The sequence below is a fragment of the Chlorella variabilis genome (genome assembly GCF_000147415.1).
Source record: "Chlorella variabilis unplaced genomic scaffold CHLNCscaffold_8, whole genome shotgun sequence".
In the NCBI taxonomy this organism is placed as follows: Eukaryota; Viridiplantae; Chlorophyta; class Trebouxiophyceae; order Chlorellales; family Chlorellaceae; genus Chlorella; species Chlorella variabilis.
Window position 1 is genome coordinate 1,665,987 of NW_005435080.1, and position 24,195 is coordinate 1,690,181.

Sequence of the window (24,195 nt, forward strand, 5' to 3'; positions counted from 1 at the left end):
GCCTGATGCAGAGCACTCTCCAGTTGGTCTGGCGGCAGCATTGCACCCCTTGTATCACTCACATGTGTGTACAGCTTCTCCACACCGCTGAAGCCAGTCGCCCGCTCGTGGTGCTCCTTGATCACTCGGGGCAGCTCCTCGAGCGGCACCACGGGGCACCACCGCCACTCTCCGCTGCGCTTGACGCAGCGGCACAGGATGTCCTGACCGCCAGCGCCCTTCAGCACCTGGAAGAACTGCAGCACCTTCTTGCTGTAGTTCTTGGTGCCGCCCTGCACTGCCGCCCCCCCTCCCGCACCCCGCCGCCGCCGGCCTGAGGGCGCCTGCTGGTCGCCCTGCTTGATCCGGATGATGCCCTCTACATCTGACTTAGTGAGAAACACATTCTTGGCGCCGTTTTGGCGCCGTTCTAAGGCATAAAGGATGACAGGTTGGTTCATAATTTTAAATTTGCGGCAGCTGCGGGGTGCGGGAGGGGAGAAATAGAAGCCTTAGAGACTTTGAAAGGCGAAGGAAAGGGAGGGATCGCGGGAGAGAGCGTGCCTGATGAGCCAGACGAATCGGGGGAGGTGCCACATCAGCGGGCAACACATGGGGCACATCCTTACCGGGAGGCCTACCTGGGATGCACATCAATATTCATGATTGTTGGCTGCCCAGGGCGGACGGCGCTTGTGCTTGCAACGCCTGCCACGCTTGCGCTTGCAACGACTGCCTGCATTAGTCTTGTGTTGAAGGCATGCAAAGCTATCCCTCCCATAAAGGTAAAGGTAAAGGTGGGGAAGAGCCTCCACAGGCTTAACTTCCCGGTTTTAACGTCTAGCTTTAGACCATTATTTGATCTGCCCGACGCGCCAAGTGCAGTACCCCCCACTAGTAGTGAATGGGTCCCGGGGAGGCCTGTGCCGAAGCCTTGGCGATTCTATTAGGCGTTCCCGAAGGAATTGGCTTGGATTGGCGCTGAGCCGGTCAGCTATGCCGCGTTTGTCCTCACAAAGTTTCGACATGCTGTGATGCAGGCTCCATCGAGTGTGGCGACAGATGCATCGACCCGCTGCAGCAGTGCTGCGCTGCGAACCCCTCGCTGGGCATCACGTGCCCTGGCTCCTACGCCAGCAGCACACCCGCTGGCACCATCCCTGCCCAGACCTGCGACGGCACCCTCAATGCCTGCGTCTGCCCGTCAGGCACGCATTCCGCACGCCCTCGCGGAGATGCCGTGTTTTCTGTGCAAATGCCTGGCGTTCTGTTTTTGCACACTGCCCTTACATGCATCGCACCCCTCCCGGGCCCGCCCTGCTCAACGACTGCAGGGTTTTCCATGTGCGGCAAGACGTGCATCGACCCAGCCGTCCAGTGCTGCAGCTCTGAATACTTGGTGGGCGCAGTCTGCACCAACCTGTGGTGCAAAATGGCGGCGCGGGCCCAGAAGGTTCCGGCCGGCCTGGTTTGTCTTCGTGTGAGAGCGGGGAGCCTCGTGAGAGCGCTGGGGTGACTGCCGAGCGCTGGTCGCAGCGGCAGGATCCTTCTCCTTCGGGCGGGGCTGGGGCGGCGGGCTCCTGTTACACAGGGGCGCCCCAGCACAAAGGGAGAGAAAAGATGCCAAGACCAGGCAAGAGCGCTGCTTATATAGGAAGGCAGCTGTCGATATGAAAAACCGAACTTTGGGGGCCCAATTGGGGGACCAATTGGGACCCAGCTTGGGGGAGTTTCAAATATGAAGATGCAAACATACGAATACGAAAGGGGCAGCTGGTTGGAAGGTGGCAGCAGCTGGGAAGCTGCTGCATCTGTCGATTGCGAATTCAAGCATTTGGAAATGCAAAAATCAAGGGAGTTTTTGTGTGGCAGAACTCATTGTGCTGTCACACAACCCAGACATCTGCGTGAGGGACGGCGCCGAGTGTGGCGATGGCCCCTGCCCAGGTGAAGCCGAGCATAGGACATGCCTCCTGTGTCGTGCTCAGCACAGGCTGCGCTCCCAAATCATGCAGATCCGGTGCTTGCCAAGCACCAGCTGTGCTGTGCTAACCACTTGCGCGCCCCTGACCTCGCACGCAGGCGGCACCGCACAATGTGGCGTTTGCTACGACACCACCGTCCAGTGCTGTGGCAATGCAACCCTCAGCATGGTGGGAGGATTCTTCAATGGTGGCTGCTACGCCAAGCCATACTGCAACCTGCGATACAATACCGGCACCATGAATGTTTCTATCGTGGGTGAGGGCCAGCGGCCCGCACTAGGTGTTGGGGGTCTTTTCTCTGGTGCATAACCCTGCGTCTTCCTGTTCTCTTAAGTGCCCTCCCACTGAATCTTGTCTCGCGTTCACATGCAGGCAAGTACTGCGCCAGCAACCCGTATGTGTGCGCTGAATGCTGCGTGGATGGCGACTGCCCCAACGTCGCCAGCGGCCAGAAGTGTGAGGAAGGCTACTGCTCTTCCAATGGCTGCACCGTGTTCCAGTGCTGGCAGGGCACCAGCAAGCAAGTCTGCAAGATTGACGGCACGGGCTGCGCGGTGAGGAACAGACGCCAACAGTGTGTGTAATAATAATGATTGATGCCACCACTGAAAGTCGCAGGTTGCAAGTTGCTCATAATTCTGCCGTATGCATTCTCCTCTGTGCTGCAGGATTGCAATTCGATCAATACAGTGCGCTGCCCTGCGGGCGCCTGCTGCGTGGGTGGCCAGACAGGCTGCGGAATCAATGAGTGCAGCGATCCGCAGTGCTGCAACAGCGTCGAGCCCGACTGCTCCAACCTTAGCAACATCCGTGTGCAAGGCCGCGAGTGCGCCCAGTCGTGCACCACGACAGACCCGCTCTACGAGCCCGCAAACTTTGGCGTCTACTCCAGGTGGGGGCAGCTGTGGGCACAATACTCGGCAGCAGCTCAGGGAGCGGGATCGCCCCTCGTGTGCGTGCCTGCCTGCTTGTGCCTGTTGCAATGTGGCGACGAAATGTTGAACACTGACATGAGTTGCTGTTAACCCCCACCCAATCTTGTGTAGCTACGTATACCCCACGTGCCCCAACAGGAAGCGCTATGCATGATCGCCACTCCGATTGAAGCCGCCTAACGTTCTGGTCTAGCACATCTGCCCGGATGGCAGAACAGCCTTTGCTTCCCATGCGCGTTGATTTGATGAGAGAGGCAGTTAGGAATTTGCAAACCAGTTTGTTTTTCATGTCCCATCACTTTGATCCGTTGGTTCACTCCCTCTATAGCAACTTTGTTCTATTGAACAATAGGAGTTGCATTCGCTGGCTCACTCGCTGCGTGGCGCAGCTTGAGTTCAGTCGAGCCCGAAAATGGGGTTGCCCTGCCAAGTTAATCAGTGATCAACACGTTGTTCACAGATGCTGCACATATGGCTGATCTGGAACCCATCCATTTTCTATTTCCATTTCCATTCTTGGTATGGGTTGTTGGGCATGCCTGACTTAACATACACACCTGAACAACCGACGCCCGAGACAATCATGCTGCCCCAAGAAGCTGCTGCGGCGCGAGCGGTTGGCACGGTTGCGCCGCATGTTGCATGCCTACTTGCCGCTCTGGATTCTGCTGATCATCCATTGCCCTGAACCAGTCCAGTGAGACCATCTCGTCCAGAAACCACTGCAGCTGGAGGGCAACCAGTCGGACTTGGCACAATCGCCAAGAAGATTGGCCTGGCGCCCTCCCCGGGTGCTGACCCACCTGAGTGTATTCATCGGGGTGTGTGTTAACAGCTGCCGCAAGCTCCTCTAGGGCTACCCACTTGGTTTCTGACACCTCGCCATCGTCCAGGCTGATGCCGCCGCAATAGTTGTTCAGCCTGCAAAGATGAGTACGAAGAGAGTTCAGCAGATGCATAGGAATTGAAAAACAAATTAAGCCGCAGCGGAATGGCAGCAGCGCGTGCCTGAAGCTCTGCACCAGCTCGCAGTCGTGGAAGTCGCCCTGGTGCAGCTCCCGGCGGTGGGTGGGTGCTAGCGGCCCCCGCAGCTGGTGCGGCTCCACCACAATGCCCAGCTCCTCTGCCAGCCCCCGCACAGCACCCTGCACATAGTTCTCCCCCGGCTGGAGGTGCTCCGCCACCGACAAGTCCAGCTGGCCGGGCCCAATCTGCTTCAGCGGGCTGCGCCGTTGTATGAGCAGCGCACCGTCGGGGCGGAAAACCCAGACATAAACCGCGCGGTGCAGCAGGCCTGTGAAGCAGTGGCAAAGCGTGTGGGCAAAGCGGGGGCGGCAAACGCTGAGCGTGGTGCAGCTGGCGGCACTGCGCGGCGGAAGGGGCAGTGGGTGGCAAAATCAAGTCGTGTCGCAAGAACGTGCCTGCTGCCTGTGATCAGCACTCGCACCTTTTCGGTGCACCACGCTCCTCAGCTCCGTTCCGAGCGTGTTCCCCGCCTCATCCACAAGCTCAAACAGCTCCTGCTCCCGGTCTGCCATTGTTTAACAGGGTGATGCAGGTTCAGAGGGCATGAAGCAAGAAGCAAGGAGCATGAAAGCAAGCTTCAGACATTTTTGAGAGTTTCTTTGCCATTACTGCTTTCCACGATGCTCCCGCGGAATATTGAGCTCCTTTTTGCATACCGTCACGAGGCTCGCTTGACCAAGGATCAAGCAGCACCCCGATCTCCTACCTGGTAGGCTCAACAGATGGCCGAGCAGGAGAAGCAGGAGGGCTCGGCAGGTGTGCGTGCACCAGATGAGGCTTGATCTGGGGCTGCAGAGGCCGCGGCGCAAAGGGCGCAGTGCTCATGCCGTGGCCATCACCGCCGGCGGTGCGGACGGGCGGGCGTGCGTTGGGGCGGCGGCGGTGTTCACCGCTGAATTCTCTCCAGCGCCCTGCCACATGGTGGCTGCCCCCTGCCCTCCACACGCTCGTCGTCGATGTGTCATTGCTGCTGCTCTGTCCGCAGTGGATGGGGCCGAGGCCGAGGCGCTGCGGAAAGCCAAGGGCAAGGCGCCCCTAGCCGATGACAAGGAGCCGGCAGCAGGAGGCGAGGAGGAGGAGGACGACGACGAGGATGCTGATGAGGAGGTGTGTGCTGGTGGAGCTGCGGCAATGTGATGCTGCCTGTTTGACTATTGAAGCTGCAGCGCGAGGCCAGCCTGCGTGGCCCATTGTTTTGTCGATGGTTACGTTTTGCGGCTCCATGTGGAGTGCTTGCATGTGCACACTGCAGGACTATGGCGAGGAGGAGGAGGATGACGACGACTCTGATGCCGACAGTGACGAGGCAGAGGAGGCAGGTGTGGCTTGGCAGACCATCGTGCGTTGCGAGAGGGATTGGCATGTTCGCTGGCAGCATGGGCTCGCTGCTACGCCAGCAAGCAGGCAAGCATGTTGGCTGCCCCTGCCACGCTGCAGGGGAGGAGGAGGAGGAGGAGGAGGCCCCGGCAGCAGCAGGCGAGCCAGCAGCTGCGGCGGCGGGCGGGGAGCAGGCCGATAATGGCGCGGGCCCTAGCAAGCCGTCGGCCAGCAAGAAGCGCAAGGTTGCTGGCGACCAGGGTGGCGAGGGCTGGGGCAAAATTGAGGAGGGGCTGTCAGGTGCAGTGCCGACATGCTGCACAAACTGCCGAGCCGCCGACTGCTGGCGCATCTCCCATCTGCCTGCCTTGTTGCCTTTCCCCATGCCTTTGTGCCCTGCCCACAGCTTGCACTGCCCCGGCCCCTTCTTTGCCCCCACCTCCCACAGGCGACGAGGTGGACCCATCCAACATCATCTTTGACGGGCGCAGCACGCGGCGGGGGCGCGGCGGCAGCGGTGGCGCCTCCCGCCCCAAGTACAGTGCACAGGCGCAAATGGACAGCGATGAGGATGAGTGGTGAATGCCACACAGCCTCTCTGTCGCGTGCATGGCGTGCGTGCAACTGTTGTTGTGAGGTAGCGGCTCGTCTCTGCAAGAGTAACATGCTCTCGAAACCGTGGGATCACTGACCAGGCAACGTAAGGCGTGTTGTTGAAAGTTGGTTAAACACTTGTAGGCCCCACTTGTGCGTCAAAGCTGCTTGTCCCGATTCAAGGTCAGCATGGCAACGAGCGCTGCCACCCGGAACATCAGGCCCAGCCCAAACAGTGCTAGCAGGCAGAGCCCATAGTGCCGCACGTCGTAATGAAGGTTTTGCAGGTCTGCGCAGCGCGCCAGCAGCCACACGCCTGCAGGCCCAGGCAGCGGCAGCCAACGGTTGCATGGCAGACGCCTGCCTGGCCACACCTTACGGTAATGTGCTGGCCGCACGCCCCTGCCAGGCACAAAAAAGAGGCCAGACCATCACGCACCAGTCAGTTTGTTGCTCTCAGAAATCACATAACCTTGCAAGCCCCAATTCGCAAAGCTGAACAGCTGCGCCAGCTTCAAGAGGCCGCCTGGGTGGGCCTGCCGCGCAATCAGCGTGTTGACCAGGGCCAGCACGGCGGCGCTCAGCTGCGCGGCCGAGGGCTCCATCACCTGCGCTGGCCCAGGGGGTGCAGCGCAGGATGCAGGGTGAAGCCAGGGCACGAACAGCAGAGCAAGGATGCATGGCCCTCCCGCCCTCTCCCTGCAAAACTGCCAGCAGCCTCCAAAAACTGGCCTGGGACAGAAGATATGCCATCCCAGTGCAGCAGTAGGTGATACCAATGGATACCAGCAGCATCTGCCAGATCACCGCCCTGCACATCCAGGGTGGCAGTTTTGTTTTGATTCCACCGCATCACTTTCAAAATCCAAAACATTTCCCCGAGAGGTGCCCCCCCCCCCCCGCCCCCCCCCCCCCCCCCCCCCCTACTCATCCTCTCAGCCCTTTCATCCCACCGGCAATAGGCAAATGAGTAGTACACCGAGAAGTACACTGCAGACCGCAGCACGGTGCCGCAGTGGCCGAATGTGTCTAGCGCCATGAAGTAGGCCAGTCTGTTGAGGCCTGCGGGGGAGGTGGGGTAGGCCGACAGGTTGCGGCGCCCCAGTGCAGATGCGCTGAACAAGCCGGCCGACAGTGTTGCCCAGCGTCCTTTGCATCGCTCCCCGCCCCTCGCCTGAGGCCGCCTCCCGGTAGAAGACCACGCGGTCCTGGCTGAACGTGTTCAGCGCCCCCACTGTGCTCAGCAGGCCCAGCGCAACCACTGCATGGACGGAGAGGGTCATTGGGAGGCCAGTAGTGGGTGGGGGGTGGGGGGTGGGAGGGGGGAGGGGGGAGGGGGGCAGAGATGGGTCCTGCACTGCAATGCTGCCGCGAAGCCCACGCGTCACACCTGAGTACGTAATGCTGACTGCAACTGCAAGCAACAGAAACACGCGCGGCCGTCAGGCACGACGCCGGTATCACAGGCTGGCAAGCCGCTACGTGGGAAGCTGCATGTTGTTCCAGCAATTCTATCTCACAAACATGGAACCTACAGTGCATGATCGTCTCGCGCCCGCGATCCGAAATGAGGCCCAGAGTCATGCCTGCAAGGAGCGATGCGGCTGTGAGGCAGCAGCGGCATGCGCTGGGTTCGCCTGGTGCCCTGGCAGGCAGATGGGCGTACCAGCCAGCGCAAATATGGTGTAGTCGGTAAATATGGAAAGCGGCTCCCTGCTCCGCTTCAGCACCGCACGCCCCAGGCACCAGATGAACTGCTGCAGGAAGCCTGGCACGACACGAGCCCCTGCAGCCAATGGGCACATGAGGGAGGCTTGTGCCGAGTCACGTGCACCTCGATGTTTCTGATGCAGCTTGCCGCGCCACCAGCGCCCGTGCTTCACGGCACAGAATCGCTGGCCCACCTATTCCCTGCCCGGCGTCAGCCCGTCCTGCAGGCGATGGGCCGTGCTCGTGCCGTGTGAACAGCCCCCGGGGCAGAGAGGCATCCAGACGAGGCAGCACCCGCTTCGCAGCCCGCCAGGCGTCGGTGGCCCCCGCCGCCAGGGAAGCGCCGCCGAAGAGGGCCGCCTCCCTGCAGGGGAGAGGCCATGGGTAGACTGCTCAGCAGCCTTGCTCACCACCCAAGCACACCTGCCCTGCCTGGAAAGCACCGACACTTGCCGGCCCACACCCAGGTACCTGAAGCGTCTCTGCCAGCTGCGCCGCTCTACCTCATCACCCAGCAGTGCGCTGCCGTCGTCCTGCACCTCTGCTGCCTCGCCGCCCTCCACCTCCTGCAGCTCATCCATACGGCTGGGGCGGGGGGCCGGCGCCGGCGGCTGATCTCCCTCTTTGGCCACCTCGCCGCCGGAAGCCGGGGAGGGAAACGCGGGCCTGCGTGGGCGGCCACAGTGCTCATCCCAAGCATCGAACAACTCCAAGGCGGTGGCCTGCAGCGGGCAGCGCGCACACGGCGTGGCAGCATGAGAGCTGGGCCGCACAGAATCTGCATGGGGTTGACCACCCGGCGCCCACCTGGCCAGGCCGCTCGAGCTCGCCGCTCACGATGTCGATGAAGGCATCAGCTGGATTCTGGTAATCCGGGAGCCGGAAGCCCAGCCCCTTAAAGTAGGGCTGCGCGCCAGCCATCGGGCCGCAGTACACTGGAAGCGCCACAGCAGGAGGGCAGCAGGCTCAGGTCCCCAGATGGGCATCCCGGGCACTGGTTGACTGGGCCCAACCCTCGCAGTCGGCCACCTCCAGCTGAAAGGTCCACACACCGAATGCCCACCCCCCACAGTGAACGCCCATGCTCCCAAAGGCAAGCACACGCATCGCCCAGAACATCAGGTGCATGCCATTTCGAGCCCACCTGTGCGCCCCCCCTTCCCCAGCAGCAGCAGGTGGCCAATTTTCTGGCAGATCTGCCATGAGGGCTGGTGAACCACGGCGGCAACAGTCACGCCCGACCGGCTCACTGCCTGCAGCGCTGCAACCAGGGCGCTGGAGGCACTCGAATCCAGCCCTGCAGGCAGGCAGCCCTGCCGCGCACACCTCAGGCAGGCGGGTGCCAGGGCAGCACCCGGGGGCCGCTGAACAGAGGCAGCCAGCCCCGAGCGCTAGTGCACCCCGCCCCTGCTGCCACCCGCCCGATGCCCGCCCCACCGCTCGTGGGCTCATCCAAAAACATCAGCAAGGGGTCCGCCACCAGCTCCAGCCCAACATTCACACGCTTGCGCTGCCTGAAGCAGCAGATGGCGCACGGGGGGGCCAGCACGGTCGAGGGGGGCGGCGCGCGGGCGCGGGCGCAGCGCCCGCCGGGCAAGCAGCGCTCACCCTCCCGAGATGCCCCGCTTCTCCTCGTTGCCGACCCGGCAGTCCCGCACGTCCTCCAGCTGCAGCACCGCGATGGCGCGCTCCACCGAGAGCGTGTGCTGCTCGCGGCTGCAGCGTGCGGGCAGGCGGTAGCGCGCCGAGAACAGCAGGTTCTCATGCACGGTGAGGCTGGCGTGCATGATGTCATCCTGCGGGGGGTGGCGGCCGGCAGGCAGTCAGCTTTGTTCGCTGGGTCCGGAGGACAGAGCTGGAGCCCTGCCCGACGGCGGGCGAGGTTGCCCAACTTCCAACCGGCGCCCCCCCACCTGCGGCACAAAGCCCATGACGGGCTTGTAGCGCTCCAGCCTGTCGGGCCGGCCATTGATGGCGATGGACCCAGCCTGCACTCCGTACGCGTGTGCCTTGCCGGCCAGCACGTTGAGCAAGCTGGTCTTCCCCGCACCTGCCGGGGGGAGCAGGAGCACGCCCGGCTGGTACCTGACAGGCGGTACCCACAGCTGGAGAATGAAGATGTGCAAGCAGCAAAAGCGAGAGGCGCCCTGGCCAATCTGCTGCTGAGAGCCGTGCTCCGAGCGAAAGACTCACCAGAGGGGCCCATGATGGCGGTCACGCAGCCAGCAGGCAGCACGCCCGTCACGCCCTGCAGCACCGTCTTCCTGCCGCAAGACCGCAGCTGCAGGCCCAGCTCGCTGAACTCGATGCGCAGCGCCTGCCCCTTGTGCACTCCTGTACGTGGCTATGGTCGCTTGGATTGGTGCGTGGCCAAGGGTGGCCAGAGGGCTGCAGCGGTCGCTGCCCAGCTCGACATCCCAGGGAGGCAGGCCGGCACACACGGCTGGCTGCCTGGTCCTGGCCTCTCCACTCGCCTGTGCCAGCGTGGATGCTGCTGAGCGGGCTGGACAAGAGCGACTGGCGGTGTGGCGCCACCAGGCGGGTGTGCAGGTGGCGTGGCGTCATCTCATCCTCATTGTCAATGCTGTCCAAGCGGGCGTGCGATGGCGACAAGGTCCCGCCAGCTGCAGCCGTCCCCACAGGACTGCCCGTGTCAGGGCTGCCTCCTCCAGCCTGGGACAGCTCCACAGCCTCGCCAGCGCCGCCGCCCGATGACAGGTGCTGTTCATCCAGCAGGGGCGCGTAGCCGGCCGCAGCTGCCTCTGCCTCGGGCCCACGGAAGGCCGCCCACACCTGACCGCCGCCCTTGCCAGCTGCTGAGTGCCCGGCGCGGCGCCGTGCCAGCATCCCCGGCAGCCCGCGCCCCGCCGCTGCAGGTGCCGTGGCACCAGGGGTAGCGCGGGTGCGGGAGCGGGAGCCTGGGGTGGGCGTGGGGGTGCGGGCGCGAGGCGCGGCCCGCACCACCATAATCTCTGGCGCTGCTCCCCACGTGATCTTCAGCCGCTCCCGCGCGCTGAGCTGGAGCAGGACACGGTTGTATCGTTGAGATACCAAGTACGCTGCCCCCAAAATCAGCAGGATAGCAGCATCCACAGTGATGCCTGCACAAACAGGCCATCGGCGGGTTGATGCTGTGACGTCCAAACGCTTGGCTGCTCCCAGCACTAGCAGCACTGCTGTGTCAAGGTGCCAGCCGTGCAGTACGGCCCCCTCGGTGCCCCTCCCACCTGTGTAATTTGAGTCTGGTATTTCGGTGGTAGGAGGGCAGGAGACGCCAGGCGGGCAGCGCGCAGGCTCCACAGTCCCCTGCCGACAAAAGTGACTGCGTGGGCAATCCAGCCTGGTGGTCGTGTTGGGGCAAAAGCTCCCGCCGTCGCAATACAGGGAGCCCGATCCAGCCGTCCACCGCGCGGTGGGGAAGGCGGCGCCGGGAATGATGCGCCACTGCAGGCAGGCAGGCGTATCCTGTCGCATCGCTCGCCCAGGAACACAGCCACAGCCAACTGCTCCTGCGCGGCTGCATCCTTCTTCTGCTGCTGTCAACACACAGCAGCCCGCTTGCCTTGTCTGCTCCGCCGCAGCCCAGCTCTGGCCTCTCTTTGTAGGCGTACGGGGCACACCACCGCGCCTCCTTGCCTGGGGTCGAGGCCTTGTAGGGGTCGGGGGGCGGCGCGGGCCAGGCCCTGCAGTGCACTTTTGCACGAAAGGTGAGCTGGATGTTGCATGGGCAGCTGCCTGACCGGTGCCCGACCCCCTCCTCCTCCTGCTGAATGCCTCACCGTGGGCTCCCAGGGGGCTGCGGTGAGATCAGGAGAAGAGGAGACAAGAAGAGAGTTGAGAAGAAGAAGATGGCGGGGCGGGGGCGCCGTGCCGTGCCCCAACCCGCCGCACCCACCAGCCACTCACCATGGGATCAGGCACGTCATTGCTGCAGGGCACCAGTAGCCCTCACAGCAGGGCACGGGCTGCTGAGGGGCGACACGCGCTGCGCGGTTCTCCAAACATCCATCGAGGAAGCCCGGGGCGCAGGCAGGCTGATCGCCAGCACCACCGGCAGTACATTGCAAGGTGTCGGGAATCTTTTCGAGGTCATCGGTGAATAGGTTGAAGCGGTAGAAGTGCTCCAGCTCCAACGGGCTGCATAGGTGTTGTTCCAAACGCGTGCGGTTGCTGCACAAGGCATCGGCTGGGTCTGTTGACACCGGCAGCGGCCACGGGAAACTGAGCCCCTGCAGTGCAGGGAGGCGCCACACGGTGTGTGGATAGCAGCACGCATCCATGGTGGACGATCAACATCGTATAGCGTGCATGTGTGGGCAGGGCCAATTGGCATGGGACGCCAGGCACTTCGCACCATGAGCCGCTGCGCTTTGGCCTGGGAGCTGCCCAAGCAGAAACCGACGCTGTCCTTGCTCCTGTTCCACAGCTCGTTCAGGGTGTGGGCCCACGGTCCGTCACTGCCGGGGACGGTGTCGTTTTGGTGCCAGGGCCAAGGCTCCCACCCGCCCGGTAACGCCCGCGCCGCTCGCCCCGCGGCCAGCGGCGCGACGGCCGCCACCAGCATCAACCACAGCAGGGCGCATTCGCCCGCCGTCTTCCGCATTCTGGAGGCACCTCCCTAAAAGAAGCGTCAGCTCCGTTTTCCGGTCAAGGCGCCGGCCGGCAACCTGCGTGCCGGGGACCCCCGCAGGGAAGCACAGACCCGGGTACAGCCGCGGCAGGACGATTACGATAAACCCGTGAAGCCTCAAGCTTGCCTGCATTTGGCGCCCGCCTGGCGAGCGCAAGCGCCGGAGCGCTCTTGTGTTTGGTGCTGTCAAACCTGTGACGACTGCACTTATCATAATGGTGGCCCGCGGCGACAACATGGCTGCATGGACCTGTATATGCCGGCGACCAGCCACACCGCGCCAGCCGCCACTACCGAAATGTTCCGCGCACACAATGCAGTGGACAACAGAAGGCCAAATGCTACCACTGAATTGGCAAGAAATGAAAGCAAGGAGCAGTAAGCACAAGGTAGCAGGAGCAGGTATCTCTCTCTCTCTCTCGCCATGGAGCTAGGCACAACTGCCAGCATCCGGCAGCGGCATGGGGAGCAGTCAGCCCTCCCCAAAGTGCGGCTCAGCCTCAAAGCCCAGCCCCTTGATGGCCTCGGCCAGCGGCTGAACGGCGTTGAAGGCATCGATTTGCGAGGCCGCCTCGACTTGCACCGTGGCCAGCCCCTTCTCCAGGTCCACCTGCACCTGCGGCCATGAGAAGGCGGGGGCAGGAAGGGATGGCGGTCACGATGGGCGGCCAGCACATCTGGCCCTGGAGTGATGCCACGTGGGCAGGAGCACCACGTGCGCGACACGCTGCCCTGCTGCAACTGGCTGCGCCTGCGCACCTTCTTCACGCCCGCCATCTTCTGCAGTGCCTCCTCCACCCGCGAGCTGCAGCCCTCGCACACCATGCCATCCACCTTCAGCTGCACCTCTACCACGTCTGCACCATTCAGGGCGCAGGGGTGCAGCGGCTGATTGAATGATGAGGGCACACCACGGGCGGTAAGCCAATGATATCTGTTTGGTTTCCTCACACGATGCTGGCTGGCAAACGCTAGCAACGCACCGTCGCCTGCAGCAGAGCACACCACCGCGGAGCCGTGCAGGGCCGCCAGCCGCTGGGCCGCATGGGTCAGCCTGTGGCAGCCGTGGCCGCTGCGCAGCAGGGCAGAACCCGTGCCACGGCTTGCCGTAGTGGCGACGGCAGCGGCGGCGGCGGCAGGGCGCCTGGCCAGCGAGGCTGTGAAAAGGCGGAGCAGGCTGGGCTTGGTAATGGCCGCCATCTTTGCCTGCAGGATGCAAGGCTGAGGAAACGCGAGCGTGACCGATACGAGCGGCGTATTCAGCCCATGGGGCCCCAGGGCTGCCAGAAACCCCACCTGCGATGCCCCACAATGGCCACGCTCGTACACAACAATGCACCAGTAAGCGTGGTCAAGAGGACTCGGCTCCGCTATCCCCATCTGCCCCTGCTGCGTGAAATGCTCGCCCTGCTGGCAGAAAAAGCAAAGTGGGCCACCGCGCCCAGGCTGAGGCCTCTTTGCACCAGTCACATGCGATCTAGAGGAAGGCGATGATGGGGCCAAGAAGGAGGAGGCCACAGCAACGGGGCAGCAGGAGCTCCTGGCCCGGAGAGGCGGCGTATTTGGCTCTGGTAGGGTTGGCAGCGCCCATGGGGTGGGTGGATCCCTGCTGCTGTATGGAGTGTGCATCCATCTCAGCTGTCCCGCCGCTGCCGCCTGCTGTTCCTGCCGCTCAAACCTCGGCCGCCTCCCTCACTGGCTCGGGGAGTGCTTGCAGGTGGTGGTGGGCCTGCTGATCCTGGTTCTCAGCGTCAGTTCCTTTCACCGAAAAGCAGCGGAGCGCAGTGACGCGCTGCAGCAGCTCAGGGCCGCCAAGCGCACTCCCGGCGGCTATGGGATTGGCCATGGTTTTGGGCGGCACGGCGGGGCGGTCAGCGCGGGATCAGCTGACGATGAGCATCAGCCACTCGTAGCCGACGATAGCAGCCTGGACAGCGAAGTCGATGCAGCAGCGGTGGGCAGCAGCGGCAACTCAGCGGGCAGCGGCGGCGGCAGCGCTGCTGTGGCTGATGCCGCCTCGGATGTGGCGTTGCAGCAGTTTTGTGAGCAGCACTTTGGGGTGGAGTGGGTGCGGCGCTGGGGCACCACCGCGCAGCAGGTTTGCTCCGCCACGCAGCAGCTGCAGACTTTTGCGTCAACGGTGACGTGCCGATCTGTGAACGACACCCACATGCCCGCCGCCAGCTCGCCGCATGTGTTGTGCGATGCTACCAACCTTCGTCTGGACCCCTCCAAGCTGGTAAGCTGCTCATATGGCCGGGTGCGGGTCAGGAGCGGGTCAGGGGCGGGCACGGGGACAGGAGCAGCATCCTGCTTTCGGTGGCACCATGGTATCGCCTCAGTTGCAGCCCAGCTCCTGCAGCTGCCCTGCATGCACAACTGCATGTCTTCTGTGCACCCATCCTCACCCCACACTGCCAAAACTGCAGCGCCGCGCCCGCTGCCCGCTCCACCGCCCTGGCTACCTGTGCACCTCGCCCACGTACCACCGCTACGAGCCGGGCGCCTGGTCTGTCAACTGCTCCTGGCCCGGTTTCAGCCTCAAGGCGTTCAGCAAAGACCACCAGCAGGTGAGAGTGCAGCAACCTCATCTGCCTGGCCTTGCCCTGCTACCAGCCCGCCATTGATCACTGTCGTTGCTACCCTGTGCCCCAGGACATCTTTGGTGCCATGCTGGCCCAGCCTGGAAGCTCACCTGATGGCGCCGGTGGCAGCAGCAGTGAGCGCGACAGCGGCGCAGCCTCCTCAGGAGGCAGCGCCAGCAGGGAGGCAGCGCGTGCACCAGCTGGGGTGGAGGAGGTGCCCACGCTGCTGGTGACTCGAGAGATCCGGGAGCATGCCAATGTGTACCACACGTTTACAGATCTGCTGAACGTGTACATCAGCGTGGCAGTGATGGGGTGGCAGAGTTGTGCGCGGCAGGTGGTGATCCTGGACAACCACCCGCCTGGGCCGCTGGACATGCTGTGGCCTGTGGTAGCAGCGGGCGGTGGCTCCGCTGTGCTGCCAGCAGTGCGGCAGTTGCTGCAGCAGCCGGGGGCGCACCCCTGGGATGTGCGGCTGCAGGACGCTGGTGCAGACAGCGGCGTTGGTGTGGATGTCGGCGGCCCAGATGGCAGGCTGCTGGTGCGGAAGGTGTCTGATTTCAAGGTGAGCTTCAAGTCCTGGACTGGAGGGCTCTGAGCTGGTACTGGGGTTGCATCTGCGTGCTGGCAATAGAGCTGCAGCCTGGACCTGGCATGATGGCTGCCCTCTATCCACGGCTGACAGGGGTAGAGGAACCCAGCCGCCTGCCCTGCCCCGCCCGCATGCCTGTCGTGCAGGGCCCGGTCGTCTTCCGCCGTGCCGTGTTTGTGCCTCCCGGCTACACCAGTCTGCTGTTTGCGCACCTCTATGAAGAAAGCAGCTGCCCGCTGCGCACCACCCTCTTCGCGGGCTTCCGCCGCTTCTTCCTGTCCTCCTTTGGCCTGGATGACCAGCAGCAGCAGGCGGATGCGGCGGTAGCGGCGGGCTCGGTAGCAGTAGAAGGCAAAGTGGGAGTCGGCGGGGATGGACGGGGAGGAGCAGGGGTGGCACGTGCGGGGGCAGGGGGAATAGGAAGCCTGGGTGCCGAGGGGGATGCCCACCGCAGTGACAGCACGCTGACCATCCGGTTGATCAGCCGGCGACCGGGGCCCGGCAAGGCACGCATGGCGCGGCAGATTGGGAATGAAGAGGAGCTGGTGGCTGAGCTGAGGGTGGCGGCGGATGAGGATCGTGGCGGCGGCGGCAGCGCAGTGTCGGTTGGCCTGCTGGACTTTGCGCAGCTGACAGGTGACTAGAGCTGTGCCAGTGATGCCCACACCTGCGTGCTGGCTGTTTGCTTTTCGATGAGGGAGAGCAGCAAGCCAAGATCCCCCGTCCTCTCTCTTGACGCCGCAGTTGAGCAGCAGGTGGCAGTGGTGCAGCAGACCGACATCCTCATCGGCATGCACGGCGCGGCGCTGGCATACGCGCTGCTGCTGCCGCCCCACGCTGCGCTGGTGGAGTTATGGCCGCAGGTGTGCGCAGGCATGCTTCTCGTAGCCATGTTCACTTGGGCTGCCATATGTCCTTGCAGTCCGCCGGCTTACGTCCCCCTGCTCTGCTTCTGTGCCTGCAGGCCGACGGCATCTGGCGCTGCTACCAGAACTTTGCGCAGTGGGCGGGCGCGCTGTATCGGCGGGTAGCCAACCCCGACCCCTCACGCCACCGCGACACCCCTGCTGGCGATGTAACCCAAGTGGACGTGGGCGAGGTGGCACAGGCGGTGAGGGAGCTGCTGCCGCTGGTGCAGCAGCGGCGTGCCGAGCGGCTGGGCCTGCAGCGGCAAAATGGAGCGCAGGATGGACAGGAGCTGTAGCGCATGCTTGTAATCCAAGGCCGGCCTTCGTGCCCAGGCTGCATCACCCGGGCCAAACACCCCGCCCGCCTGACGCCGCCACCAGTGTCGATGATCATATGATAGCCAGAGGGGTCCCCCCGCCTGCATTCGGCACAAACTCCTATCATTGCGTGCAGCCCTGCCGCAACCTAGAGCGAACTCGCAACGCAACTCGCAGCTTTCCACTCCTGCCATAGCTGCAGCCTTACACATCCGCTCACGAGCAGCGTTCGACAACCCGGCAGCTCAGCGCTTTCACGGTGAACTTGGTTGGACCACATTGCGGGAGCTCGCCTGCTGCCCTGCCAGGCAAGGCACGCACTCCTCAGAAGTGGCCGGCTAGGCCCACCGGAACGCCCAGCCCCCCGCTTCCCAGGGGTGGGGACTGCCAGCGGCGCAGCGGTCGCCCGCTCCACGTGGCAGGCCGCCCAGGCGCCCAGCCACCCCTTCCGCCTAGGGAGCTGACATGAAGAGCTGGTCTGCGAAGTAGACCCCTTATTATTGCTCACATCTCCATGCCCTTACTTTTTGCAGCCAGAGGCTGAGCCGCCGGTCGTTTCCCGGTGCCGCCGACCACTGTCACGATGGGCTTCCTGGGGTTCAACTTCAATTTGAAGGACCAGGCAAGGAGACCTATGCTGTTAGTGCTGCCTGCATCCTGGCCCTGTACCCCTGACGACGTCGCTTTTGGCAGCTTTCTACTTGCAGCTCGAGTTTTATGGCTCCTATCACAACAACAAGATAAACCAGGCTTGTGCTTGGCTGCTGGGCACAGCTTGCCTTGTGCACGCATGCTCTGCATGAGCTGCAGCACAGCTCGGCCCTGTTGCTGAGCCCAGCTGGCCATGCGCCTGCCTGCTCTGCCTGAGCTGCAGCTGATCCACTTCGTTTTCGTGCCCGCCATCTGGTGGACGGTGGCAGGCAAGCAGCGCTTGTGGTGCAACATGCACTGCCAGAAAAGTACAAAAAAGTGGGCAGCATACACTCTCCCTGGCTACCTGCCCTCCCATCCTGCCTGCTTCACTCGCTGGTGCAGTGTGGCTGGCCTACACGCCCGAGGCATTTGTTCTTGACCTGACGCCGCACCTGCCTGCCTGCTGCGCCCATCTGGCTCAGTACCTCCAGTTCAATGGCAGCTTTTTCCTCACCGCCGTATACAGCCTGTACTACCTCATGCTAGAGCCCTTTGCGGGGCTCACCTGGACAGGTAGATGGGCTGGGGCAGAGCAGGGCAACGGCATTCCTGTGTAGTCCATGTATGCTGTCTGCGCGCTGTGCGCCACATATGCAGCATTCCTGAGCTACCTACCTCTCGTATGCTCGACCCGTCCTCGCCGCAGGCCTAGTGGCGCTGCCGCTGTGGGCCCTGGCCAACTGGTTCCGCGGGGCGGTGCCCTCCGCCTGGGCCTGGGCGCTGGGCCTCCACGCCTTCTCCTGGTTTGCCCAGATCGTGTTTGGGCACCACATGGCCGAGCACCGAAGGCCCGCGCTGCTGGACTCTTTCTTCCAGGTGGGCTTGTGAGGAGGTGCAATGAGCTGCCTGCTGGCCTCCCGGCTGCGCGCATGCAACCGCGCACCACGCTTGTGCCTACTGGCCTCCCCAACTGACCTGCTCGCCCGCTGTGTATCTCTGAGCCGCCATCTTGCCACTGCCTGCCCCCCATGCTGCCTGCGCTTACAGAGCCTCGTACTGGCGCCGCTCTTTGTGTGGTTTGAGCTCTTGTTCCTGCTGAACTACCGCCGCCGCCTGCGCGCCGAGGTCCAGGCGGTGGTAGACGCCAACATCAAGGAGTGGAAGAAGCACCACCAGCCATTGATTGCGGGCGCAGACATCGGCGCCCAGGACAGCTGCGCGGCCGGGAAGGAGTGAACCGCACAGGCAGGACAGCAGCTCCACAATGTTCCTCTCTGCCACTATGGCTCATTCTCTCAAAGACGGGAGCTCTTGTATCATGCCATTGCAATGCAAGGTTAACCTGTTCTGCTCGCTCGGGATGAGGCTGCGGATCCACTCGGCAGCTGCCGCGGCCTCTGCCCCTAGGGGCAGGCCTGCCACTTCGTTCCCCTCTCTTTGCACACCCCCACAACTAGTGCTCATCACTGCCTGTGCTTCGTTCTGACTGCTGACAGGACTTCTCACGTCTCTGATATCGGAGCTTCAACCTAGTTCGCTCTAACTCAGCAGAACCCCAACCAGGATGGCCAGCCCGGTGGAGACCAAGGTGACAGACAACCCCTCGTATGCTGTGGAGGAGCGTGGAGCCAGCGCCTATGCCCCACCCAGCCGCAACCCCTCAAGCGTGGCAGCCCGCTCGGCACCCTACGGCCAGGATGGGATGGGGGGCGTGGCCGATGCGCTGGTGAGGAGAGGGCAGCTGGAGCTGGGGAAAGGGCGGCGGCGGCGTTCGGGCGGCGCGGCGCGCGGGTTGTTGCTGCAGCCTGAGCTTCCTGAAATCTGAAAGATTTGCTGAAATGATGCTGAAATCTACCACTCAGTTCTCTATCTGCGTGTCGATTATGCGTGAAAGCTGGGTTGAACTCAGCCTGGCTCTGTGTTCTATGTTTCAGATCATGGGGACAGCCTGGGTCAAACCAACCTGGATCTGTTCTTTTGTGATTGCAGACCCTGCTTGTTGACCGCATCGACCGCCTCCACGATCTAGCGGGGCGCCACACAACGGGACATTACATCCGAGTCTATGTAAGTGGTATGGCAGCTGCTGCCGCGCCGGCGTTCGCCCCAGGCAGCTGCTGACAGATCCCCGGGATCTGGGGCCCCTGTCCTATGCTGCAGCATGCTGTGGACTGCGCCAACCCTGCTCCGCTCGGCTTTTTTGCCTTTTCATTGACTACTGCCCTCTACATGACGTCACAGGCCGGCCTGACAGAGGCGGCCACTCAGTGTGAGTTGCCAGCTGTATTACAGTAGCGGTGTCGCCGCTGAGCGCCAGGTGGAAGCCCAGCGGGCCCAGAGCCTGCTGGGTATGTGGGGAGGGGGGACAGCACAGGAGCATGCAAGAAAACAAACCAGCATGATCTGCCGCCGCTGTGGCACTGTACAGCGGTACAGGGCGCCGCTGTACTATCCCCTAAAAATCTGCTAGCTGGCGGTCTCACCAACACAGCCGAAGCCTGCACCTCCCTGCCCTGCCCGTTCCCACCCAGTTTTGAGCTTCCCGCTGGGGATCTGCTTCGGCGGTCTCACCATGCTCATCGTTGCCATCCTGGAGATGTTCCGAAGGAACACCCTTGGTGCCACCGTCTTCGGGACCTTCGGGGCCTTCTGGATTGCCATCGGTCTGTCGTCTGTCTGCCTGCCTGTTACACCCATAAGGAGCAGGTGAATGCTACTGGGCCCAGCTGTGGTGCTGCAGGTATGTACGGCACCATTCGCACCGCCGGCATCTTCTTCCTGGACTCTCCACAGGGCCAAGAAGCCGTCACGGTGATGCCCAGTGACATAAAAGTGGCGCAGGCTCAAGGGGGGGGGAATTGTGATTGCCTAAGTGTGGTACCACTTTCACGCCACATTTATGTCGCGCCACTACTTTTGCACGGTACAGTATGCATGTGCTCTCGGCCCCACTGTGCATTGCCCTTGCCCCCTGGCGTGTGCAGGCTCTGTTTGGCGTGGCCGCCATCGGCTTCATGTGCGTGTCGGTGGCGTACAATCTCGCACTGCCTCTTGTGTTCCTGATGATAGGTGAGCGACCTGGGGGCAGCATTCATGCCCTGTCGTACCGCTTGTCAAGCGCTTTCTTCCCTTTGTCCGGCAGCCAGCCTCTCCTGTCCGCCCCTCGCCTGCCAGGCATCATGTTCTTCCTGCTGTCCGCCGGCACCACACGCCCCAACATCGCCAAGGCAGCTGGCTGGTGGGGCATCTTCACGTCCGTGCTTGCCTTCTACATTGGCATGGCAATCCTGTTTGAGGAGAGTTGGGGCCGCGAAATTCTGCCCCTATTCTACACCAAGGTGCGCGCGCATCAGAGCCGACCGCCGCACAGGTGTGCTACTGCAGGGTGCAGGCCGTGGACCGGAAGACCTAAGGTGCCTGGCCCAAGCACCCTGCATGTTCCAGGCTTCCAGAAGCATGGTTCGCCGCTGGTCCCCCGCATCTCAGGTGCCGCCCCCGGGGCGGGGAGGACAAAGGGCAAGGTCGCCTCAACGGCCCGTCCAGCAGGAGAGAACAGCCCGCAGCAGGAAAAACTTTGGAGATTTCAACCACCCACTTCCCATAAACACTTGCAATTCAAGCCTCCCCCTTGTGGCTGCGCTGTGCGAGCACGGCCCCCAGGTCAACCGCGCCGGCATGGCAATAGAGGGCAGGCCAGGTGGGGCGAAATGCAAAAGTTCCCTCAGTCGCCCCAAGCCGCCGGCAACGGGGGGCAGCGCCCCATGTTCCCTCTCAAATCCCCTCGGCGCGCTCCTCTGCTGCAGAGATCCGCCGCGGGGACAACCTGTCGGCCCTGGGCCCCACCCCCTCCCTGCTGTCCAACCGCGGCGGCCGCGTGGGCAACAGCGGCGCGGAGAAGCGCCCCGCTGAGATGGTGTGAGCGGGCTTTATCCGGTGCAGGTCCTGGACAGCCAACAATTCCTAAACCCCAACATCATCTGCATGTGCTGACGAGTTCCCCCTGAACAACCCCCACCTCCCCTAGTTGCCACTCACTATGCTCCCATCCCTCCTCCCTTCGCACTGGCAGACGTTGCGCTCAAGCATGATTGCAGCCGAATCTGCCTCTACCCCTGACATCATTGCACAGATTCTGCCCCCCCCTACATACATGAAAAAGTTGCACAGCCTGTTTTTCTCTCTCGCTGAAGAGGCGGGCAGCGGCAGTAGCGGCGGTGGTGGCGGTAGTGGCGGCACCTCTGTTGCTCGCCCTGCGAATCCCCCTGCAATCTCTAAACACCGGGGTGCAGAAGCCTGCCTCGCTAGCTATCGAGCGGCAAGGGAAAGGCGATGCCACGTCAACCAACGCAACCAAGTTGGTTGCCAGCAACTCAACGAGCCAACTCAAACGAAAAGATATAGATCACTCTACCTGCTCAGCCGCCCCTGTCCAGCGCAACCAAACATGACCGCCAGTGGGGCAGTGGGCTCGGAAGAGCTCATCGCGGCGCTGAGGCACCCCACCGTGGATGGCTTCAACAGGTGGGGGCGGCGTGCAGAGCCCGCGGCCCAGTGCGCGGGCAGAAGCGATCGACAGCCGCAGCTGGGGACAGACAAAGTCATGGCAGCAGCAGACCGCCGCCTGCTGCTTTGCTGCCCCCCGCGCAGGGCACTGGAGCTGCTGCAGGGCGCGGCGCAGCAGCGCTTTGCTGCGGTGCAGGATGGCGCGGCGGAGCAAGCCGAGGCGGTGGGCGAAGCAGACCTGCGCCGCCTCAAGCGTCAGTTCAGCAGCCTGAAAAACACCTTCCTGCACTACGAGGTCAAGAATGAGTTCCTGGCAGGTGCGCCCAGGCGGGCAGGCAGCAGCAGCTTTGAGCCCGCAACCTCCACTCCCGCCCACCACTTTTCCCGCCCTCCGCCCTGCCGCGCCCCGCCTGCCGCAGAACTGCTGGATGGAAGGCCGCACGGCGACGAGGGCGAGCTGCTGCAGCACTTTGAGGCGGAGGTGGAGGCGAGCGTGGCGCAGCTGCGCCAGCTGAAGCAGGCCAACGAGGAGGCGCAGGCGGGGATCGCAGAGCTGGTGGTGCGGGTGGCGGCGGCGCACGATGCCTTTGAGCGCCAGCAGGCGGCGGTGGGAGGGGAGCTGGCGCGGCTGCAGCAGGAGGTGGCGCAACACCAGCAGAGCGTGGGCGCGGGGTGGGTGGCCCTGCCAGAGCTGCCAGAGGGCCCCGGCGAGGAGGAGTGCCAGGTGGCGATGGCGGCGGCAGCGGGCCAGGAACGAGAGCTGGAGGCGGCCATTGCTGCGGGGGTGGCAGAGGCGGAGGGGCTGGCGGCGGCCATCGCGTCGGAGCGGGAGGAGGCGGAGGCGCTGCGGGCGCAGCTTGGGGACCTGGAGAGCCAGAACGCGCAGCAGGTTGGTGGTGGCGGTGCTGGGGGTGGGTGAACCACTGGATGCGTGTGTGATGCTTGGGCGGGGCCCAGATGTGCGGGGCACCAGCGATGCTGTGCGACTGCTGCCAGGAGGGCAGAGAGAGGCGGTCATTTTGTTTCGGGGGAGAAGGTCTGCCACCAGTGCCTTTCCTGCCATGCTCGCCTGTTGCAGGGGGAGAAGGTGGAAGTGAACGCCCGCTTCCTGTCAACCGCGCAGTGGTGGGTTTCCATGCCCTGCTGCCTCGCCCACAGCAGCGCGCCTGGCCTCTTCTGCCTCCCGCCTGCCTGCCGCACCTCTGGCCTTCTCACTGCTGTGCCGCAAGCGCCGTGGCTGCCCCGCAGGTGTGACGAGGCGGCCTCCACCCTCACACTGCTGGGCGGCCTGTCGCTGCTGCACGTCAGCCGCGACGCGGTGCACCTCAAGCTGGTGACGGCCTACCCAAGTGGCGCAGTGCGGGGCGAGGACCCCGGCCCCTGCGCAACCGCCGACCACGAGCTGTCGCTGCACCTGCAGCCTGGCAGCAGCACAGGTGCTTGGCTGTGAGGCTGCAAGGGCGCAGCAGGGAGCGGATGTGGCAAGGGGCTGGTTGTGCAGGCAACGAAGGCGGCAAGGCCGGCCTGGATTGCAGGAGGTGTGAAGGCGGTGGACTGCCACATTATGATATGCCTTTCCTGCTTCCTTCCCTCTCCTGCACCTTGCCACTATTCCTGGTGCCGCTTGGCCGTGCAGTGTCTGGCGCGCAGCTGACGCCCGCCGATGTGGAGGTGGGCGACATTGTGGAGGCGGCACGGGATGGGGCGCAGCAGGGCAGCAGCCGCCGCATCGACTTTGTGGTGCGAGAGGTGCAGGCGCGGCTGGGTGCCTGGCTGCACAGGTGAGGGCTGGGCTGCCGCATGGTGCACGCAGGTGGGGCCCGGGCCGCTTGGGATTGGGATGCAGAAGCGGTGGTGGTGCACCGTCCCTCGCTGGATGGCCTGGCATGCACTGCGCACTTGTCTGATGCCTTTCCTCTTAGGAACACGCAGGCGGGCGCTGGTCGAGGAGGTGCGGCAGGCAGGGTATGAGGTGGTGGCACAGAGCGCCGACCTTGCCACCCTGCGGGCCACGCTGAGCCAGGTGTGGCGCAATTGTGGGCCATTGCAAGGGTAGAGAGCACGTTGGGTGTTGCTTGCGGGCCGCAACCAATCCTCCCCGCCTGCCATCTCGCGTGCAGGCGCTGGAGGCGGAAGTGCGGCTGGTTGCCAGCTGGCCAGCAGGCGCCGATGTGGTGCAGGTGGGGCGGAGTTGCTTTCTGAGCTGCGTGCCTTGCCTGCGCAGGGCCTCGTCCTCATCTCAGCCCTGCTGTCCCTCACCAACACGCGCCTGCCTCCCATGCGGCTGTGCCACAGGTGACAGACGTCAAGGGCGCCGCCAGCAGCAGCAAAGCGGAGAAGGCGGTGCAGCTGCGGCTCGAGGGGCGCAGCCTGCTGCAGGCGCTGGAGGCAGTAGAGCGGGAGCTGGCGGGCTGACTGGGACTGGGAATGGGAATGGATCAGCTCGCAGCAGGAGATGGTGTACTTCTAGAGTCAAGCTG

General features: G+C 63.7%; 9 protein-coding genes across 9 annotated transcripts; 6 read left to right on the forward strand and 3 right to left on the reverse strand.

Annotated features, from left to right (window-relative positions):
• Window positions 1-2,129: 2,129 nt before the first annotated feature.
• Window positions 2,130-3,053, forward strand: CHLNCDRAFT_145136 (hypothetical protein; the record flags this gene model as incomplete). Its single annotated transcript, XM_005848313.1, has 4 exons — window positions 2,130-2,220; window positions 2,337-2,518; window positions 2,693-2,856; window positions 3,038-3,053. 4 exons carry the CDS (start codon window positions 2,130-2,132, stop codon window positions 3,051-3,053), a joined length of 453 nt encoding a protein of 150 aa, XP_005848375.1.
• Window positions 3,054-4,008: 955 nt separating this feature from the next.
• CHLNCDRAFT_22214 (hypothetical protein) lies at window positions 4,009-4,437 on the reverse strand (the record flags this gene model as incomplete). The annotated part of the gene is made up of 2 exons (XM_005848508.1): window positions 4,009-4,193; window positions 4,341-4,437. Coding segments are annotated over 2 exons (282 nt in total), but the record flags the coding sequence as incomplete, so codon positions are not given.
• A 210-nt stretch (window positions 4,438-4,647) lies between these two features.
• On the forward strand, window positions 4,648-5,824 carry CHLNCDRAFT_51961 (expressed protein; the record flags this gene model as incomplete). The annotated part of the gene is made up of 5 exons (XM_005848314.1): window positions 4,648-4,681; window positions 4,911-5,032; window positions 5,178-5,244; window positions 5,363-5,542; window positions 5,691-5,824. 5 exons carry the CDS (start codon window positions 4,648-4,650, stop codon window positions 5,822-5,824), a joined length of 537 nt encoding a protein of 178 aa, XP_005848376.1.
• Window positions 5,825-8,233: 2,409 nt separating this feature from the next.
• On the reverse strand, window positions 8,234-9,860 carry CHLNCDRAFT_22567 (hypothetical protein; the record flags this gene model as incomplete). The annotated part of the gene is made up of 6 exons (XM_005848509.1): window positions 8,234-8,481; window positions 8,691-8,843; window positions 8,984-9,060; window positions 9,155-9,342; window positions 9,460-9,596; window positions 9,740-9,860. Coding segments are annotated over 6 exons (924 nt in total), but the record flags the coding sequence as incomplete, so codon positions are not given.
• A 2,788-nt stretch (window positions 9,861-12,648) lies between these two features.
• CHLNCDRAFT_145140 (hypothetical protein) lies at window positions 12,649-13,376 on the reverse strand (the record flags this gene model as incomplete). Its single annotated transcript, XM_005848510.1, has 3 exons — window positions 12,649-12,792; window positions 12,936-13,033; window positions 13,160-13,376. The coding sequence occupies 3 exons, from the start codon at window positions 13,374-13,376 to the stop codon at window positions 12,649-12,651; spliced, it is 459 nt and encodes a 152-aa protein (XP_005848572.1).
• A 111-nt stretch (window positions 13,377-13,487) lies between these two features.
• On the forward strand, window positions 13,488-16,557 carry CHLNCDRAFT_145141 (hypothetical protein; the record flags this gene model as incomplete). Its single annotated transcript, XM_005848315.1, has 8 exons — window positions 13,488-13,499; window positions 13,660-13,747; window positions 13,952-14,415; window positions 14,606-14,746; window positions 14,832-15,326; window positions 15,500-15,989; window positions 16,098-16,216; window positions 16,318-16,557. The coding sequence occupies 8 exons, from the start codon at window positions 13,488-13,490 to the stop codon at window positions 16,555-16,557; spliced, it is 2,049 nt and encodes a 682-aa protein (XP_005848377.1).
• Window positions 16,558-17,423: 866 nt separating this feature from the next.
• CHLNCDRAFT_145142 (hypothetical protein) lies at window positions 17,424-18,448 on the forward strand (the record flags this gene model as incomplete). The annotated part of the gene is made up of 4 exons (XM_005848316.1): window positions 17,424-17,492; window positions 17,695-17,785; window positions 17,919-18,088; window positions 18,260-18,448. 4 exons carry the CDS (start codon window positions 17,424-17,426, stop codon window positions 18,446-18,448), a joined length of 519 nt encoding a protein of 172 aa, XP_005848378.1.
• A 915-nt stretch (window positions 18,449-19,363) lies between these two features.
• On the forward strand, window positions 19,364-20,538 carry CHLNCDRAFT_22572 (hypothetical protein; the record flags this gene model as incomplete). Its single annotated transcript, XM_005848317.1, has 5 exons — window positions 19,364-19,485; window positions 19,751-19,875; window positions 20,013-20,086; window positions 20,197-20,281; window positions 20,387-20,538. Coding segments are annotated over 5 exons (558 nt in total), but the record flags the coding sequence as incomplete, so codon positions are not given.
• Window positions 20,539-21,656: 1,118 nt separating this feature from the next.
• On the forward strand, window positions 21,657-24,130 carry CHLNCDRAFT_145144 (hypothetical protein; the record flags this gene model as incomplete). Its single annotated transcript, XM_005848318.1, has 9 exons — window positions 21,657-21,733; window positions 21,860-22,032; window positions 22,135-22,604; window positions 22,794-22,840; window positions 22,964-23,151; window positions 23,352-23,496; window positions 23,648-23,738; window positions 23,836-23,895; window positions 24,011-24,130. 9 exons carry the CDS (start codon window positions 21,657-21,659, stop codon window positions 24,128-24,130), a joined length of 1,371 nt encoding a protein of 456 aa, XP_005848380.1.
• Between the last annotated feature and the right edge of the window lie 65 nt (window positions 24,131-24,195).